Raw genomic sequence first — 20909 nt, 5'->3', positions numbered from 1 at the left:
ATCGGAGCGTCGTCGACGAATTATCATCGTTTACCGCCGCCGGTTCACCCGCTCGCCCCCAGTGGAGACTTGGAAATTTTCTCATTTTCCGCCATTCGATCGGCGGAATCGCGCTGCGAGTCTGCCTTTTTGGCACATCAACAAAAAACAACAAAGGACGAAACGACGCACTAAGAGGCACATCATGGACACGCAATCTATCAAAAGTCGTAAAAACAAACGCCGCAAACAAAACGAAATGAGAACGTCACGTTCGATTTCATTCGGAAGCCGGGAATGGCGCATAAACAAAGTGTCATGTTAATACACATTATTTTTTGCGGAGGATTTTTTTCTGTTTTTATATTTTTGTGGTTTGGATAAAAGTTTGCGAGGGTGGTTTTCACGTTTCGCCCGCCGAGTGAGCAAACAGCGAATTCGCCGTTATTCAGAGTGTGCGAAACTAACTTGATACGCTTGTAAAGAGAGAACGTGCGCCTGTGAAACCGAGTTGAAACAAACGATGTCGATGTCGAATGGCAAATTGCGCGCGGACGGGAGGCGGGTGGAGGAAATCGTGTTCGGTGCGCGCCTAAAGTGATCGAAAACTTGTCCGCGACGCTCGCAATTGTTATTCCGGCGACGTTAGACTTCGACGGCGGCGGCGGCAAGTGCGCCGCTTCACGCGCCACTAGCTCGCCGGCTCGTTCGTCTCGTTGATTCGACAGCCGCCGCCGGGAAGCAATTACCAATCAACCGCCCGCTCGCACACACCACCGCCGCCGACGACGAACATCGAGCACAAAGCGGTATTTCGGCTCGTTTTCGACCCAGATGGCACACGAAATCGAGTTAGCAACATTTTTAACTGGGAAACTTGCCTTTCTTGCAGCCAACGGACGCCGAAAAGTTATCACATATCGAACGCACTAATGAAATAATACTTTCGACGCCAGCAACGCGCACACTGGCGTATGATTTGATTTTCCCGAAGCAAAAATTCAGTTTTACACTGTGCAACGAACATAATTGAAGCACAACTGAAACTTGTTCACTTGCAAGCCAAGCAAATTGTTGCACGTAAAACTAGCGGTCAAAACAAAAACACTACTATCTCAAACACCACCTGCAGATAAATTCTACTGCAAAATATCACATAAATAACACTCTTATCTGTTATTTCTATCAATCTAGCCTTCTTTCACATTCACATTCTTTTACTAAACTGCAGATTTCACTCTAAAAGTCATACAGCATGCGCCATCTATCGCACACTTCTGTAAACTAGCTACAAATTTCTATAGAAATACAGCCGCTGTCAAAACCAGTCATCGCGGTCATATGACAAACGACAACTGACAATCGTCAAAAATCACCTGCAGTGCGTGTTTGTTCGTTGTTTGTCGCACGAAATCAAAACATTCCCGCGGCGTGCACATTCGCTGCGCTAGATATAACGTTGCCACACGTCGAAATCATTTCAAATTAACACGGCGCTGTTCTGCGAGTGCATTTATGACACAGAACGACTATGAAAGTCGTAGTTGGAAAAGTAATTGTGGTGGGTGATCAGAGTAAGTGAAATTCCATTGCTTTGTTTACGTCGTAACATAAAATCAATCGCATACCTATTTAATTTCTATACCATAACAAAAAAAATAATTAACAAGACTTTTGTTTTGATGAGAAAAAAAAGTTAAAAGAATGTAGTTGTATCTGCTTATAAGAACAGACAACGCACTTATTATTCTGTTTATCAAATAAGAATTGTTCGTGGCGTGGGCATGAGTCATTTCCTTGACAATTTCGTATTTATCCTAACCGGTTTTGCATATATGCCTATCAGCGACGGTAATTTACAACGAATATTACTCATTTGTCCGATCGATCGTGATATATCTAAATTTAACACGTATGTTTACCATTTTTAAATTACTGAAGAATATTGGAACGTGATCTGAATGATATAATAAAACTATTTGTAATTTGTTTAGATGTTGGTAAGACAAGCATCGTCCTGCGATACGTGCAAAATGTTTTCCAGGAAGTGACGCAGCCGACGATTGGTGCCATTTTCACGCCATGTAAACTACAAATGCACGATGATATCTTAGTCAAACTGAACGTATGTATAACTTATTTGATTATTATAATCTTTATTTATCTATTTAATTCATTTATCCGTGTGAATTTCCTCTAATCATTAAAATGGTGAGGATTTTATGTGGATCCGATTGACATTGTGTAACTATCCATATTTGTATGGAAATGAAACCAAAACCAACGAATTACAAAAAAGTGAACCACACTAAAGTCGGGAAAGGACCAAGAGAGCAGCGACTGCACTGCTGGAGGTATCAGGCACGACTGAACACCCTGCTTGTTTCGGGCTCCCCCTTTAAACCTGCGGTGTCCCGTGAAAAGTGGAGGGGGTAGGGAGACCCCCTGCAGTGACGCATAAAGTAGTGAGCGTTGGGTAATACCCGAGAAAAGAGGATGTTTGTATCTTCTGCTCTCATGCTATTGCAATGAAGTCGCTCGAAGTCCCTAGTCAGTTGTAAAATATTTAAAATCATGACGTTGCGGTTTATAAACAGTGTAATTTTGTAATCTTCCGAGACGTTGCAAACAAGATTTATTTTCGTAGCGAATTTCTCAAATCCTCAAATGCGTTACACTAAATTGTAGGCGTCAAGTCATCCGATCGTGCATAAAACCCAACTGAATAAAGTTATTGGAGCAGAGCCATCATTAAAACGTGCGCCCAGTTTAGTTCAGTATGTAGTTGTAGTTGTAAAACTTAAAATAGTCTAAGGGGATATATTCCCTTCTAACTTCCAATTAATAAAAAGTATTCTCATAGTTTATGATCAAATAAACGTCAGCAAATGTAGTTTAGTTGATTTGTTTATAATTTAAACATTTTATTAACTTAATGTTATGCGGCGTCTCAAATTTCTTAAATATTCAAAATGAAATGGTAATAAAACCCCTTAGTCGTTCTGTTTGCTACTAAAATCTGTGCAATCACAAATTCAGCCCACCGGAGACAAGTTAAGTGCTCCGCCATGATCGACGAGCTCTTAATATCATCAAATCGCAGTACAAATTGCAATAATTCGCTGTTAAAGCTTCATAACTTACTTTACTCAGCATTCTCGCAATACCAACCGCAATTTATGTAGTGTGGTGTTCTTTTAATCTAGATATGGGATACTGCTGGCCAGGAGCGTTTCAAAGCGTTGACACCCCTTTTCTACCGCAATGCAAACGCTGGACTACTCGCCTTTGACTTAACACGCGTCGAATCGTTCGAAAACTTAAAAATGTGGGCGCATGAACTACGCAGGAACGTCGAGGAGAAGATGGTGCTATGCGTAGTCGCGACTAAATTGGATCTGGTCGAGCAGCGTGCGGTTTCGCGCAACGAAGGCTTTCAATTTGCTAATTCACTAGACGCTGCTTATTATGAGACATCAGCCAAAGAAGATTCAGTAAGTATTTAAAAATAAATTATAAATTAATAATTTACTAATTTTATTCCTATTTAGGGTGTTGGTCAAATTTTTGAACACATAGCTCAGGGCCTGTTGAAGTCCTGCGCGCAAGGCGAAATAAACACCATGAAAATTTACGAAGGTGATGCGGATGCATTGATGGCACGCTCAAGTCAATTACAAGCCACCGATATTGGGTGGATTGAAGAACCCGGTGGAAGTATCACCGCAATCGCCCACGGGGAAGTTCATCAAAAGTGTTGTTATTGAATAATTCTACTTTAATTTAAATCAAATCTCTCTTGGTTGCTCACATATTGAACGAGTCTCTTATCGAATCATCCTCTCTTGCCATCTGTGTCATGTTTTAGCCTGCGATAATGATATCTGCGATGTTAGATTTTTATACCAAACTGTAATACCAAATCGTATTCGATTATTGCGCACGAAGTTGAATGTTTGTGTTCTGTGTATTGTATTAATAGAAGTTACAATTAAGTTTGTATTTTGTCACGGGTGCAAAATATTTTTATATGAATAAACTAAAATTATTATATAATGTAAAATAATTGTGCTATAAATGCAGATCTGCCCCATCTGCATTTCTGCCCCATCTGCATTTGTAACTACTAACAAATCGAAATTCTAAACAAAAATGAAACAAATATTTCCAAAATTAAATTCCCTTTAAAAATGCATAAATCAAATGCGTAATGGTTTTCTAATGTGTTACACATTTCACACTTTTCACACGGATTCAATCAAACACACGTTTTTTCCTCTCTCAGAGATCGATTATAACTTGCCAAACAGCCGCTGCGTGCCCAAACGTTTTGGCACTACGCGCCGTTGACGAAAACGCTTCTTAATTACCGTTAATTAACCGAGCGATAAATAACGCCGCTAATTGGACACGAGAACGCGACATGCGGAGCGGATGCCCGCGTGCACAAAACTTTGAAAACCGAGCGACGATCGAAGGCGTCAAAAACGCTCAAATAAAAACGATTAATATCTCCAAAAGAGCGTTCAACTTAAATCTTGTTTTTTCCAAGCATGTTTCAGTACGTACTTACTTTTTTAGAGGGGTGTTGCTTCGATGTTTATATTCGGTGTGTCACGGAAGATTTACAATGATTTAGAAGATTGAATTTTTAGTCGCGCGGGACTTGCTTTTAAATGAGGGTAAGTTAACACCTACCACATGTGTCAAGAACGATTACGGCTTTACGACCCGCTCGTCTTGTCGTCTTACATTTCATTTCAGACAAATGCATGTAAAAGAGACGCAAAGAAGAAAAATGCATGGAAACAAAAACTTACCGAATGAATGTTGAATGAACGTTGTAGGGTAGCTAAGAATTTGAAGTATTTTAACGGTGGCGCCGTTTGTTAATCCTTCACCAACTTCAAACTTCAACACTTTGCAAAAAATGCAACCAATGTTTTCTATGAATAGAAAATCACGAATAAAATTAATTTATATACAAATTAAGTCATTATTTGATTCGTTTTTAATCGTAATTGTGTAAATATTAAAATATTTTGATTTATTGCTTATTATTGAAAGGAATTTCAATAATTTCCAATGCAGTGGCGCCAATTTGAGCGGAACCTTTACATCTTCCCTTCCGCCTTCTGTTCCTCCTCATTATAGCTCAAATCTCATGATTATCGCATGATCACAAGATTTATCTAAGACCGGTGGCGCCAAGTTTCCGGAATCGTGTCGTAATTAGACTGTCGCTCAAAACCGACAAAATATTTTCAGTCTAGAAGCTGTCAACAAATTAATCACAACTCCAACCATTTATATTTAAAATTTCTTTGTTAAATTACTAATATTTGCACTATTTTCTCATGAAAATTCAACGAATGTTAACAAGCGTATAATGCTTGGCACCTCTGCGCAATTCGCGAATGCGCCAAACGCTGACGATTAATTAATCATTAACCTATTGATAGCGCTCGTTATCCTTTACACATTGCTCGTTGCCGTTTATTAATAGCAGCATAGCGTCGCGCCGTCCTCTCACGTAAAAATATCTCAATTATCCCCACTGCGGCGTCTTCACGCTAAGCGCACTTAACTCGTGTTCGTGGTGGGCACTGACACACCAATTTACATATGATGCTGCGATCTGAAAGTGGGCGGGGACCGCCACAGGACGAGGATTTAGACGATTCTATTGGTCCAACACGCGATCACGACTTAAGTCGCTCGAGTCGCGACAAACAAATCCTCGCGGCCGCATTCGGCTAACGGTTTAAGTGGAAGTTAAACACCTTCAAACAAGTTTCCCACTTTGTGTTAATCATTGATGTCTTAATCAATTATTTCATTTTGTTTGCTTAATTTTACTATGGAGTCATCGCAAAGTGATCAAATTGCTCAAACAGTGGAACCGATACCAAAGAAAGATCCAAAGAAAAGTTTCTCGATAGAATCTTTGTTAAGTCGCGACGATGATATTAAAAGTAAGAATGTTACCGACGGGTGCGATAATAATTTGCATGAGTTGTTAATTAATGGTGGAGGTGGTGGGTTAAATGTAGATGGTACTAATTCGGGTGTATCTGGTGGTATTACTGGGTTTGGCGGTGGCGATAGCGGGTATTTTGTGAACAATTTTGTTGATAACGGTAATCATAGTGATTTGGGTGGTGGTGCGAGTAGCATTCGCAGCGAAAGTGACGATTTTGTTGTGCGGCAGTTGAATGCAGCAAATGGCAGCAGTTTGGAGACAACGCCAGCATTTCGCATTCGTTCGGCTAGTGCGACGGCAAGTGACTGCGATGAATTTTATCAGAGGAATCTTATTGGTAAGATAATCATTTAAACTTTAAACTAACTTAAAAATTCAAATGTAAAATACAAAAAATAAATATTAGAAAATAGAAGCAAATTTAATAATCATTGAGATTAATTTTGTACGCAAGTAGATATTTTTCTTCAATGAAAAAATAATAATTTAGAAAATAATTGGCTAGAACATAAACTGACAAGCTGAATACGCGCAAATATTTGCCAAAATATTTCAGGTGCTTATGTTCCTACAGATAGCACATAAATTTAAAATAAACTACGGTTCATTGGTCATTAAACTGAAAATATTTTCAGTCTGTTAGTTAAACACCAAAAAATGCGAAAGCAATAATTTTATATGAAAAACAAAGTAGAAATGCAACTAAAATAATTTCCTGGTAAATTTATATAAATTTTCAAGCCAAAAAACCTTCTAAACTCAAAACTGAATTGAAATCCGTGAAAATAAACGTAATTCAAACAAATTTAAATTTGTTAAGTCACCATAAGGAGTAAATAATACTTAAGCAATATTTAATTAAGTTTTATAATATTCTCCAATAATTCTCTCATGTTATCAGGCCAAAAACATATCTGTACATCCAAAACGGAAGTCCTCTCCTCTCTATCCGCTCAACCGCCTGCCCCCAAGTAACGCTAATTGCCTCACCGATAATTAAGTGGTAATAAGAAGCGCGATGCTTAATTTAAAGCCGTTCGCTCGCTGCAGCTAAAAATACATAAACGCGCAAAACGGCGCGGCACGCGGCGCGCATAAGCAGTCTCATTAAGTGCTTAAAGCTGCTCTTCCCGGAGACAAATTGAAGCTTCCAGGCGTGTCGTTCGGTACCCGCAAAATAAAAGTGAAATTTATTTCAGCGCCGCCTCCGAGCAAACACATCACAGTAATATTCTAATCAGAAATAATTATAACTTTTTTAATCATCTCAACGGCCAACTTTAGAACATCAGCGTCCTTCGCATAGCATCAACGAGCTTCTTCATTTCACACACACTTGAATTTTCTTCGTATTCTTCGATATTTCCCGATATGAGATTCAAGTGGTGATTTGATAACATACCGCGCCCAACCGGCCTTACCCCTGACAAACGCACCATCCCCGTCAACGTTCTCGCCCTTGTTTTTGTGATAAACGCAATTCATCAGTGGATTCTCGAACAGATTTCAATAATATTTTGATTTCATTTGCAGTTCTGATATTATATCACTTCCTGCAGAGAAAATCATATTTGGAAAAGTGTTTTTCATTAATTCATCAATATTTTGTTTTAAATCTGGTGAGAGCTGCATCCTTAACGCGTAATTCATTCACTTTTTCAATTAGTTTCAGTTCGCGGTTGACCAACTTCTTTACCTCTTCGTTATCTGTTCAATATTTTTCCGTCAAGATTGAAAGCAGTTGTATCTACTTTTGATGGCCTGTTCTTTTGTCGATACTGTTGGGCAGATACATTGCAATTTCGTTAACTCATTGATTAAAGTCGGATCACCATTTTGATTAAGATGTTTTAACAAATTGAATGTAGCTATTGCTTGAGTAGTGATTTTTAACTCAAATACACGTTGTTGTAGTTGATTTTCTTCAGATTTTAAGTCTCTGATGGCTTTTTCATATTCGCAAATTATTTTCTCCCAAAATTCGTCTTGTTTATGAAGAATCGCACTTGTAACTGAACAAAGTACTATTTCTTTTGCATCGCCATTTTAAAAACATCAAAAATTACTACGAATTTAGACATAAAATGAATTTTTATAAATGTCACATGATAATTTTTTATCAACAAAATTTTGTTTTATTCCGGTAAAAGTTTTAAATTCAGTTTATCCATTTCCCGAACGAGTGAAAAGCAAACGTTTTGGGCTGGCTGGTAGAGAGCATATTTAAATGACATACATGTGTACAGTGAAGAAGAAGGGCGCGTTCGCGAAGGCGCATATATCAGCCGCCACCGACAGGCGCTTCGGAGACAAAGTGACACTCAAACGATGCTCAATTACTATGCGGCGCGCAGCTCAGCAGAGAGGAAAAGCTTTATTATTCCACACAACCCACCTGAAAACAGCACGCATTGTTTTCCTCATTTTCTGCTGACACAAACGACGCTCAAAAAAAAGAACTATATTGTGCATCAAACGCACCAGCAAAAGATTTCGTTTTCGTTTGTTTTTCGAGTAATTAACGCGCTTTTGAGAGCTACCACGACATCCGTCGCAGTGCATTTCGAGATCTTCAAATTGCAATTAACACATCGTGCGGAGAAACAATAAAAGCAGCAAAAAAGGATTTTCGTAGAATATGAAACATTTTCAACAATGAAAAATCAAAACTCAAGTAATTATTGCTTTGTATGAAATGAAATGCTGATCCATTTGAAATGGTTCGTGTTGTGATGTTGAGTGCGCTGTTGAGTAATGAGTTTGGCTTATTTGTGGATGCAGCGTATGCAACAGTTGCACACTGAAGAGGGAATACTAATTACGGTAACACGACACTTGTGTCTAAACAAGCGCGTATAAATTGCCGAAAACGAGACGGGGCCGGTAATTAATTTCTTCCGACGGCGCTCGGCTATCAACCCTTTTCCGATTCGTTTCACTCCGCTTTCGCTTTACTTTTTTTACTCTCAGCTCACTTAACTCTACACTCATCTTCAAACACTCGAATGTTTAAAAATAACACCACCACGTTATTAACGGTACCTAATCACATTTCTAATCAGCTTAAAATTTGTCATCATGAATTAAGCTCTAAAAATGCCAGAAAATGTTTGCGTGTAAAATTTATTTAAAAATGTATTTTTGAGTTTATGTAATTTAATAGTATGACCTAAAACTCATCATGGAGCAATAAAAATGGAATCGTTTTTATATGATGGCGTCGCGTTGCTTGAAGCTGTTTCACGCTTTTTAAAAATAAATAAAAAGGCACACACACAGAGGGGAATAATAGATAATTTAGTGGCGCGTACTCTGTGGCAGGTTGAGCCGTCGCGATCAGCGCAAGATCAAACGATTCACGCGTTTGATACACGAGAACGCAATAAATAAGTCGAACCAGTGCAAACAGCGCGTAAATTCGGTCTTTTGCTCACACGTTACTCGTTTTGCTTGTACGCGCTCAAAGAGTTTACTTTTGATACACTTTTTAAATGCTTTTAATTTTAACTGCATGCAACTTACAGCTTTAAATTCAAGAAACCGGCTTATTACGCGCTGTATTTTTCAGTAGCATTCAGAGAAATGTTAGCAAAGGAATTTATAATCTGGAATGTTCAAATTTCAATTTACATCCTGTGGTGTTTATTACAGTTGCCTTGCTTGTACTTTTACGATCTGTCGAATGATATCGCTTTTTTTCGTTTTACATTTATGTTTTGTCCCCAGAAACACACAACACTGACAAAATAATTTACAACTGCGCGCGTAAATCACGCAATAATTGCATTCGACGCTGTGCACATTCACCAAAAACCGCTTGATTCTCTTCGTCCCAACTTTCCAAGTGTCATAATTTACGCGCAGATCGTTTACGACCGAAGTTAAAGTCCACAGAAGATTTCAGCCAAGTTTACGAATTTGGCTAATTGTTAATGAAATGGCGGTCGGAAGCTAAGGCGTCGACAACAGACGTAGACATCGCCCATGTAGATAAAAATGATCACACCCGCCACTCATGAGATTTTGTGAAAATAAAAAACGACGTTTTACGATCGTGGAATAGCTCGGCGGTGTGCATTCGTTTCTACATTGTGCGAACGCCGCTTAAAATCTAATTCTGGCCGCAAATTAGCTTCAACGCGCTTCAACTTACTCCGCGCTGTCGCGGCTCCTCTTCCAGTAATAAATTTTGTCACGGCAAATTGCGCCCGCCGAGAGACATTCTTACAAGCTCTACAAGAGAGGCAGCAAAAGCGACGCATAAAAAACTTAAACGATTTACGATCGTCTCGTGTTTCTGCTTTCAGATGCAAAATCCGACGACGACAGGAAGAAGCGACCGCGCACCGCCTTCACCGCCGCACAGATCAAGTCACTGGAAGCAGAATTCGAACGCAACAAATATCTCTCTGTTGCCAAACGTTGTCAATTGTCCAAGACGCTAAAACTCACTGAAACTCAAGTGGCCAATACGTAATCATACCTGCCTTCTAATACAAAGTAATTAAAATTACATTTTACTACTTACAGACAAAATATGGTTTCAAAAACCGACGAACAAAATGTAGAAGCGCAAGTATACTCAAATGATACGAAACACCGCCCAGCAGTACTACAATTCCATGGGTATTTTAACACCAAGACCGGCAAATTTTCTTGGCGACCGTTTATGCGGTTCTTCTCAACTACACAATCAAAATGGCGTGCTGACAACCGTGTCCTGCCACTCAAACGCAATGCAAAACCTTAAACCTCGCCACCTGCATCAAAGACATTCACGCAATGTCTACCACCATCGTAGCGAATTCCGCAACGATGTTCCACCAAGTAAAAAATCCCACCTGTTTGCCACATACAATTGCAAAACTTTGGCGACACTCATAACCATAACTTAAAATGGATACAATTGTAATATTTGGCAGAAAACGATTCAGTTTCTACAAATAAAAATATGTAATAAAACAAATACTATTATTCTTACTTATTAAATCACTCTGATATATATTTGCGAGCTACCGGCTTCCAATCTTTGCGGACATTGGTCGACTGTAGGCTTCGCCCTCGTCACCCAGCATCGCTACAACATTCTCTTTATAACTGGGAAATAAAGCGCAGCGGCGTTTTCCGCTTCAAAAATGTTAGCAACCGGTACCACAGCTACCCACCCATTGAAACACATTAATTTATATAACCTCAAGCAATACCTACTTGAAAATAATTACTCGCCATTCATTATCTGATTATATTTCGCGGATTACGACACCGTTCTAGTTTTGTCCAGTAGCTTCAATTGACTTTACCCGGCAGAACGTCGGTTACTTTCTTCACCATGCCCTAATGCCCCTTTACAGCCTCAATTACCGCCAAAATTAACCTCGACCTTCTTCACCAAACAAAGTGTCAGTCACATATGAATCTAAGTTTTCGAAGTTTACTAGCGGCATGTAATACCAGCCGCTAAACGCTATTTGACTGCGGAATACAAATGTGTCACCGTTCAAAGATATATGCTATCAAAAAGATCATCGATTCCAGGTCGAAGATGCCCTGGATCATTTAAAGGATCTAGTTTTAATGTCGATTAAAGTCCTCTACTGGCCGGAAGTGACGTATTGTGGGTGATTAAATTTCAACCGTTCCATTAAGAGCAATTCATTGTTGAGAATGATGTCTGAGGCTTTGCCGCGATCACCTTTGATATTGGCGACAAATTGCGAAATGGAAACGTGGAATTCTTCAACTTTTGAAGCTAAATAAATGCATGTTACCCTAGAAATTGTAAAATAAAGTAGTATTTATCAGTTTTTATCCAATATTGGAGAAATAAACTTACATAATCTCCTTTGGATGATAATTCATAACCGAATTATAAATGTAAAAACGTTTGAAGTAATGAAACGCCGTGCCAACCACATATTTTGGCATAGGTGGCTGGAAATTTCTGCAGAAATCTCTCAAATGAAACTCAAATTTCCTCACCATTATGCACTCCTCCTCAGGAGTTAAGAAGTATTCATATTTTTTAGCATCCTGAAATTATAACAAATAAATTATTATTATTATTATTATTACAAACATCATTTTAAAAATAACAATGTCTTTGTATTATAACACTTACAGGAATGTTTCTACCATATCTACGAATGTGTTCAGCATTAGTACTTTCCCTCAGCGCAGTTACTTCATCTTCACTGGAGAACATCCAAGTTCTTGATTGAGTACTATTGGGAAACATGTTTTATAGAAAAATACTGTTTGGTGCACTACTAGAGGATTAAAATTAATCGATGTTATAGTTTAAAACATAAGTAACATGATGAGTATGAGAACAATTTGAACCAAACAGTGTGGTTATGCTAGTTACCAGTGAATTTTAGTACTAGCTTTAAGGTAAAGGCAGTAGATGGCGCTATGTACACGTATTTTGCTTTAATTTAATTTTATTTGACTTAAAATCATCACCAGATGTCGTGCAGAGTACCAAAATTTATTGAAATAAGTAAAAAATTGTAAATAATAAATTAAAAACACTATATTTTATTAATTTCACTATTAATTCATATATAACTAATATATGTATAATTTTATTATAATAAATCATTATTTCTGAATATATTTAAAACTACTAACTAAAAACTATTAAAATTGCTTTAAAAATAATTCCATATAATTATTTCGGTGTTTTAAATGTTTACAGAGTTTACATTGTTGAGTTGCAACCTTGTTGTTAGCATGCGTATGCATTTAGATGATTCAATTTTGTTCGTCAGCCTGTATCGTCATGTGATGAGCAGAAAACAGACGACCGGTGTCATGGCGTAATAAAATTACGATAACGATGGCGTTAGATTATTAGCTCATGCCCATCATTCCGTCATTGTTGTCGAAGGCACGGAGGCACGGAGGCAGTTAACCGACGGCGTGGGTGCGCCGCTAATGGCGGCGCATCGTTATGATAACGCGGCGAGTCGCGGGCAATTACCGCGCGTTTTTCGAAACGGCCGCGCCTCGAAAGCCAACAAAAAACAACGCACACACTCTATTCAATCTTCAATCTAATCAATCTAATTCGATTTAGTACCAGTGCAAAGGACCAGCTGTTGTTTAGTTTATTTTTTAGTCAAAAATTTCAGTACGTAAACCGTTTATTGTTTCAATGAAGTAATATTTCTTTTGTTTTTTGAGTTTTCTTTGTTTTCTTTGTGTTTTTACCGCACTTTGTTGGTGTTTTGTTTGAATTTATAGTTTGACAAGTATGATACGCTCGTTTCTTGCCACACGAGTTTATTCCACGTCGAGTGAGTGATAATAACACGTTGCTAATTATTAATTATTGGTTGCGGCGAAGGTGCGCCCGCCCGACGCGCAAATGAGTGACAAGGACGTTGGCGTCATGTCATTTCTTGCAATATCTACTAACAAGAAATCATCAAATATCCACAAAAATTTCATTTCCATTAAAAAGAAAACAAAAACAAAAAAACACCAAAAACAATTCATATTATTACTATTACCACTTATTCATAACTTTAATAACCTTAATCTTCTTCCTTTGTTTGCATTACTTTGTTTTATTCTGTTTTGTTTCTTCGACTACTTAGCCAGTTAATAATATAATTGAGTGGCGTCATGTTAATGTTATGATTGTTTAATTCGTTGATATACGCACATTGTTTGAGTGTGTATGCGAGTATCATGTATCATGTGTATCGCGATATGCGAATAAAGCAAACAAAAATGCGCCTAATGACTGTAATTACGCGGATATAATTGAATATTACGGCGTATCTCGAGCGCGCCTCGCGCATCGAGACAAACACACACACGGCCAACATTGTGAGTGAGCATTCAAGCACTTATTCTATACCGGCTGAAGGCGGGTGGATTTTTAATAAAAATGTTGTTGCATTAATTGCTCGCCGACGGAGGCGAGAGACGATTGTGTAAATGAGACGAAGAATTATGTTGCAAGGAAATGAAACATATCCGCGATGATACTCTTCATAGTCTTCATGGAACAATAGGTAAGTCATGCGAAAACGGAAGATAATTAATTAAATAAACTTTATAGAAGTATAAAAACAACAGAGGTTAGGTACAATATAGATATTGAATGAATTATGAACAACTTTGAAGTTATTTTTTGTATTTTCCGCCAAAAAATGCATTTTTACGTGTTTTGAGGCTCTAATAACTTTATTTCAATCGTTATTAAATGCAATTAAGCTGTAACATAACCTATTCTAACCTATCCTAACCTAATCTAACCTAAAACCCAATTTTTTCTTGTTTTATTTCAAAAAAATCAAATTTATTTCTTTTCCTTTATATTTTACTAAACCAATGCAAAATTATAAAAATATAATGATTTATTTGATGAATAAAATGTTCAATGTTCAACATTTAACCTGTTTAAACTTTGTAATCGCAAGTATCTCGAGTGAAATAAATCTTTTGAAATTAATCCCGCGTTGGAAATACCGCTGCTGTTGTTGTGGTTACTGTCGTTTGTACTGTGGAATCTTTTGATGCCTCGAAGGGTTTTCCTTCTTTGTAAACGTATCTATGGCTTGTATGGGTCGAAGTGGATTGTGGGCTCAGTAGACACAACGAACAGTGAACATGGTGGGCATGTAACGTAAATGTATTGGACATTGTTATGTTGTTATACCTTGTATAATTCTAGTTAACAATACGTTGTACTGATTTGGCGTCACACCTTTGCACTTTTGCCCGGGAAGGCAATACCTGAGGTGTTAAAGTGCCAATTGGGATTTATTTCGGTACGATTTATATTTTATATCCGACGGATTGCGGACAGTTTACAGCAATCAAGTAATCATAATCATAGAATTATGAATATTGAAGCTTAAAAATATTATTTTATGTGAGTGTTGAGGAGATTTGTTTGTAGAAAATTGATTTAAGTATTAAGTAACAAAATTATATTCTTAAATATTACTACAATAGTGTTTATTATTGTACTTTTGTTAAAACAGCAACTTTTTGGGTTTTATTGCATCTATAACAACTGTTTCAGTGAAAAATTCTTCAAAAAAACTTAAAATATGTTGACAATTCACAAAAAACACCTAATTAAACACTGAGTAACAGTAATTACGGTAATTAACTATATATTAGACTAATAATAACAAAATAAAAGAAAGAAACACTTTCAATTTATAATTCGTAAAGAAAATTTACTTTTTCGGCAAAACTAGACAAAGTATTGTGACAATTTTCTTAATTTTGGGTAAATCTATAGTAGGATCGTGTAAAAAACTATCCACAACTCTATATAATGCCCCATTCAACCCTTAATTTAAAGAAAAGATAAATTTCAACTCAAAAATCTAAAAAAATCTCTTTTTCCTATGATTGTCAATGACTTTCTGTGTTACCCACATTCCAAGTTACAGTTGTAACGTAATTTTTACATTTGTGTTAGTCTTCTTCTGTTTCTGCTTTATCTGTGTGTTAGTGCGCGGTGTGCGCGGGTTAAGACCGGTCGTTTCAGCCCAAGGGTACGCGCGATAAGATGGCCGTCTGCAGCACATCGCCGAAGGTATGGGCGGCGCACGCAACCGTCGCAACTCGCGCTATATTTCATGCGGCGATGGGCCACAACAACAAAAAATAAACAACAAACAAAACAGCACCACCAAGCCCTCCAGTGAAAACGTATTAGCTTGTAGGGTAGTAGATATTCATAGATATTCATACAAAAAAGTGTGAAACACAACAAAAATGTAAATTTCTTAAATTAAACGCAAATTTTCAATTAGACTAATATAAAGCTAACTAGGTTTATAAAGGTGAAAGGCCACAGGTTTCTGAGTGATGAATTCACGTCAAGCCGTGACACTGTTGTCAAAACAAGCTTGTTAATATAATAATCTGATGTGATGAATATCATCAGACTAATTCATCAAATATTATCAACTTCTAGTTAGAAATAAACCGAAAAAACGTAAATTTAATAATTTTATAAATTCTGCACGTGTAATTTTCACCGCATTGTCGAACGGAACCGAAAACGACGAAATATCGTCGATTGCAACTCGTAAAACATCGAATATGAATGTGAATGTGAGAGTTGTAAGTTGTACGGCACGCCAACACACAACACACCATTCAAAATATATTCCGACGCGATCGTAGGATAAGGCCGAATGTGAAACGTGAGTATAAACGAATATTCATATTATTCCCACTAGACTGCCGGCTTGTTTTAATACCACACGAATATCAAGCTGAAATCGATGACTTGCGGGCAATTGAAATAAAATTTACAAAACAGACACCAGATGGCGCACTGGTTAAAAAATTGAAATATACAAACGTCATTTAGAGGTTATATTTTGTTTGGTTATGTTGGTTGCGAGTAAAGTACCAGTATACTTGCTGACTAATTGATGAAAACGTTGAAAACAAGTTGTTTTCCAAACGCGATGAAACTCGGCGTTTCAAGGTGAAACTTGAAACTATGTTTCACTGCAACTGATGAAATATGAAGTAAGAAAAAAACATGATTGCATACAAAGTTCAAACATGTCCAGGTAGATAACTCGTCAGTTTTGATTTTAATTTAGGTAAATTCGCGTTGCGGAAAATGTACGAAAATGATTTTCACTTGTGATAACCGAAAATTACGCAACGTTGCATGATACATTTTAGACACTTAATTTAAGAAGTAAATTAATGTTTTATCTGATCTTTTATAAAACTTACAGTTAGCTATGTAAGTAATATTATGCAAAAATATTAAAAACTAGTTTTTATCACATTTATGAACGATTTAAAGTTGAAATCTTGTTGTGTGTGTCAATGTTGTTTTGATTGTGTTTTCCTATGCGAAATGAAATGTCAAACGATAGCGATCAGTTGGCATGGCGCGGCCGCGACGCTAAAATTAATCAAATTTATTCAATCTGAAAGCGCTACTGAATAATTTATGAAAATTATATTGCCAACTATGCAGAGGCGGCAATGGATCGATCTTATCAGCCGGCTCCTCAGGCTTGGAAAGAGACCGGCTGCAATAAATTTACACACAAAAATCTATTCCATGTTTTTATCTCGTCTCGATTTGCTTTTTCATTAAATAAAAACATCAAAAAATTTAAATTTAAAAATTTTAAGTTTTAAAAAATGAACAAAATCCAGAAGCTGATTTTTATTAAATTTTTGTATGTTTTAACGTTAAAAGTTAAAAAGACCTCCCGGCTGTTTCAACAGTCTCAGCCTTGTGAGTTGTGGTTGAAAAAAAATCCAAACACGTTGCAACTGAAAAATTCCCCGTCGGCAAAGCTGCGGCTTCTTGCGCTGCGCTCGGCGTTCGTCCCATTTTTCCGTCGGATCACGACGTCATGCTTTATTTTCAATTCGAGTTTATACTTTATATACTCATGCATTCATGCAACGTATATTTTTTTACTCTTTTTCTTGTTTCGTGTACTCGTACGTTTGTGAGATCAGAATATAACTTGTGGATGTTTCAGACTCGCAGTGACTTGAAGAAGGAAGAGAAGAAAAGAAGAAGATCTTTGATCGGAGAATGTATTGCATTGCTTTTGAATTTTATGAATCGAATGGACCACGGTGCCCGTCTTAATCATTGTAATTTTAAATATATAATTACACGTCTCATTCGAGTTTCTTTATATTATACATGCTACTATTCGGAATTTTATGAATCTTATATTCAGATGTTGCATACATATTTCTTCTTATCTTAAAATCTTATGTGTGATTCATAAATTGATTTTTATTTCATCTCATGAATCAAAAACTAAAATTTTTTGAAATTTTATCTTTAAAATTTATGTTTTTGTTGTTTTTTGACGTAAAACTGTAAAAATTAGATCAGCGTTTATTTTCTTAGTTGTTTCTAAGAAAAACACAATATTTTAACCATAAGATATCATAGGATTAAAGAAAATTGCCCTCTAATTTCCAGCGCATTTCCCATCTGCTCATTGCCCGACTAAACGCAGAAGGATGCACTTTTTCCCAACTCTTATATTATAAGTTCCTGCATATTATAATTTAGTTCCTATAATTTGGCTCCTCCACTCCTGCTGCGCAGTCTTGTGTGCAGTTTTGTGCATAATTCGCATTTTAATAATACGAATTACGCGTTGAATTTAATATGTAAAGCATGGTTCTCATCGTGTATGATAATTTTAACGTTTAATATTATAAAAATTTTAGTATTCCATCAACGTTTTGTCTTAAAATTGGAGCAAAATTGCCAAAATGCCAAAAATTATGATCGATTTTATACTGAGCATGTGTAATTTAACTAAATTCTATTTTTGTTTGTTTGATAATGAGTAAAACTTCGAAGAATTGAGATTTTTTGAAAGACATAATAAGCGTGTTATATGAGTGACTTTTTGAGGTGACTTAGATTATAGAGGTTGCATCTAGTTGTTAAATAATTCAGGATTGAAACCGCACTCTTCGACGGCCCACACCACGCGCACGTTACAATCAAACGAATCGACCGCAAACGTCATCGTTTATTATTCCTTAACCTTAAAACATCTTCCTTCAAAGCGTTTAAAGGATTCTACTTTTAACTGTTCAATATAGCACTTTAAATCAATCGAATTAAGATTTATTTAACATTTTTACTTCATACTTTTGCAAAAAATGTTTTTTTTTACGCAAAATTACCTACATTTTTTCTTATTATTTTGGTTAAATTTAATAAAATATTAATTTTCTTGATAAATTACTACCTACTTAAGTCACTTATGCATAATATTTCCTTCTGAATGCGTAAAAATATTTTTGCACACTTAATAAACAATTAAAACAAATTTTATTAAAGAATTTGATTGCTACAGACACTAGAAGTTGTTTTGCTTGTTTTTCTCAGAACGTTTTGCAGCCTAAGTGGCCAGAAACGTTTGATTTGTTTAAATTTTCCAAGAATCACCACTAAATTATTGACGAGTTTTGAGTAACGCAATTGAATGCTCGGATGCGCCTATTCGTTAAACAATTCATGTCGATTGCTGCCTACGACAACACGACGACAATCGTCCATTTAAACATCCCAGCAGCAAAAAAACTCAACATCTACACAATTGTTGACAATTGCAGCTTTGCTATATTTCCAGGATAATTAGAAATCGAAACTCAGCCACAACCACGTTGATTGCCATAACGAACGACAATAAATTTGTTATTTGTCGAAGAAAGTGCAGCGCATGCACATTTGTTCAATATTACACAACACGTTTGATTGAAGATGACAAAGAAGCGCATTTAAAGGGTGACAAGGCACAAAGCCTGGCGGAGGGGGTGAAACATATAATGAAATGTTTAACAAAGAGAGGCGCAAGAATTTCCCGGAAACCAGCCACCATCACCCCAAGCAAAGGAGGGGCGTAATCGGCCATTATTTACGTTTTCTCGGAATTGTCTAATGATTAACCGGAAATAGGTGAAGACGGAGGCCGGAACCGATGAATATTTCACGTGGGTGATTGACATCCAAAGGAAATTCAAATTAAACACCCAAATACTCAATAAATCTCTTGAATCTTCAAGATTCAAAAAATGAAGTTTGTGGTTATATCCGCATGTGGTGTCAATTAAGGTTATGATGTTGATCTTGATTGCATTAAGGTTATGTGGCGTCCGCGTCGTCGATTTGGTCCGCGTAAGTGGACGAAATTACACTTTGATTATCGGGCGTCGAAGCGGCGCGAAAGAAGGAAGGCACCTTTTGCCTTTGGTCGTCCTTCCTTCGCCTGCGCCCCGACACTCTTTCGCTCACAGCCACACACAAGCCAACAAATAATAATGAACTCGCACGCATATGTACCTAAGTGTATTTCAATGTGTGTGTGTGTGAGTTTAAGCGAGCAATGTAATTTTATAATTTTCCCCTTATTTCGTCACAAATTACGCTCGGGAGCAATGTTTAGCATGGTCTGCTTTAGTTTGTTCTCTGCTCACCAAACGTACAAGACGTAAAACTCCACATAACACCAGAAAACACCCCCGGTAACCTAAATATAGTGAATTTTATTAAAAGTGAGGTTATGTTGATCTGTAAATACCGTAAAAAGTGTTAAATTTTGTGAATGTGCCAATGAATCATAAATAAATGTGTAACTTGTGTCTACGGATGCAGAGAAGAAATATTTTTCGTTTGAGACGTGTATAATTGTCGGTGTGTGCGGCGCGTCGTCGCCCGCAGCAAGATGGCGCCAAAAAACGACCACAAACCTGCAACCAACACATCTACATTGCATATACCTATAGGTATATTGAAAAGAATGTTGTTCTGTTCTTATTTCGACGAGTACAACTGCAGCGCGCCTATTTTTGCGCTCGCCAAAAGGGTTTCGAGCGCGTGTGGTGGTTAAGTAGCCAGTGGCGCCCTCGGCCCTCAAGTCGAACCGTTCATTAGTTCGACTTTTCGACGGTACTTAATTACCGCCCCGGCTTTCGCAACGTACAACGCTACCGCTAAAACTGAACCAACGTTTTAGTTTTGTTGATTTTTTTCTTCTTCTATGGTCTTTCTTACATTTCATGTTTCCATAAAAATGTTTTCGCTACTCTATGCTGTAGGCTTTTAATTGATGAGCACACGCGGTCGGTTAATTTTTTAATTGTTAGTTTCGCTGCTGCCCGGACCTGCTTAACGTAAATCAGTTTGCGCCCGATGTGAAAATTACACATGCGGCCGCGGAGAAGAAGAAAATCTTCTGGGTGTATCATTCGAGAGCGCGTAACGCGATGGTAACAATTAATAAATGTTCATCATGTTTCGCTTCCTTTTAATTGTTGCTTACGGACTATTCGAATCATTGGGTATCATGATGAGGTGCTTGATGAGGATCAGCCAAAGGGGAAATTTTAATTACTCATGTTTAGACGTGAATTGTGGATAAGAATCTTTTATTCATAAAAATTTCAAGTT

General features: G+C 37.1%; 2 protein-coding genes and 1 pseudogene across 2 annotated transcripts; 2 read left to right on the top strand and 1 right to left on the bottom strand.

Annotated features, from left to right (window-relative positions):
- Positions 1-1329: 1329 nt before the first annotated feature.
- On the top strand, positions 1330-4024 carry LOC135799152 (uncharacterized). The gene is made up of 4 exons (XM_065312173.1): positions 1330-1553; positions 1974-2104; positions 3186-3473; positions 3531-4024. Exons 1-4 carry the CDS (start codon positions 1511-1513, stop codon positions 3744-3746), a joined length of 678 nt encoding a protein of 225 aa, XP_065168245.1. The 5' UTR covers positions 1330-1510; the 3' UTR covers positions 3747-4024.
- A 1815-nt stretch (positions 4025-5839) lies between these two features.
- On the top strand, positions 5840-10439 carry LOC135799836 (homeobox protein bagpipe-like). Its single transcript, XM_065313052.1, has 2 exons — positions 5840-6299; positions 10270-10439. The coding sequence occupies exons 1-2, from the start codon at positions 5840-5842 to the stop codon at positions 10437-10439; spliced, it is 630 nt and encodes a 209-aa protein (XP_065169124.1).
- Positions 10440-11331: 892 nt separating this feature from the next.
- Positions 11332-12324, bottom strand: LOC135799835 (cyclin-H-like; annotated as a pseudogene).
- Positions 12325-20909: the final 8585 nt, after the last annotated feature.

Source organism: Atheta coriaria, unplaced genomic scaffold (assembly GCF_025399875.1).
Source record: "Atheta coriaria isolate IRGN ID8LTWV9N9 unplaced genomic scaffold, Caltech_Dcor_3.1 hic_scaffold_9_pilon, whole genome shotgun sequence".
Lineage (NCBI taxonomy): Eukaryota > Metazoa > Arthropoda > Insecta > Coleoptera > Staphylinidae > Dalotia > Dalotia coriaria.
This window is presented reverse-complemented; position numbering and strand designations above follow the sequence as displayed.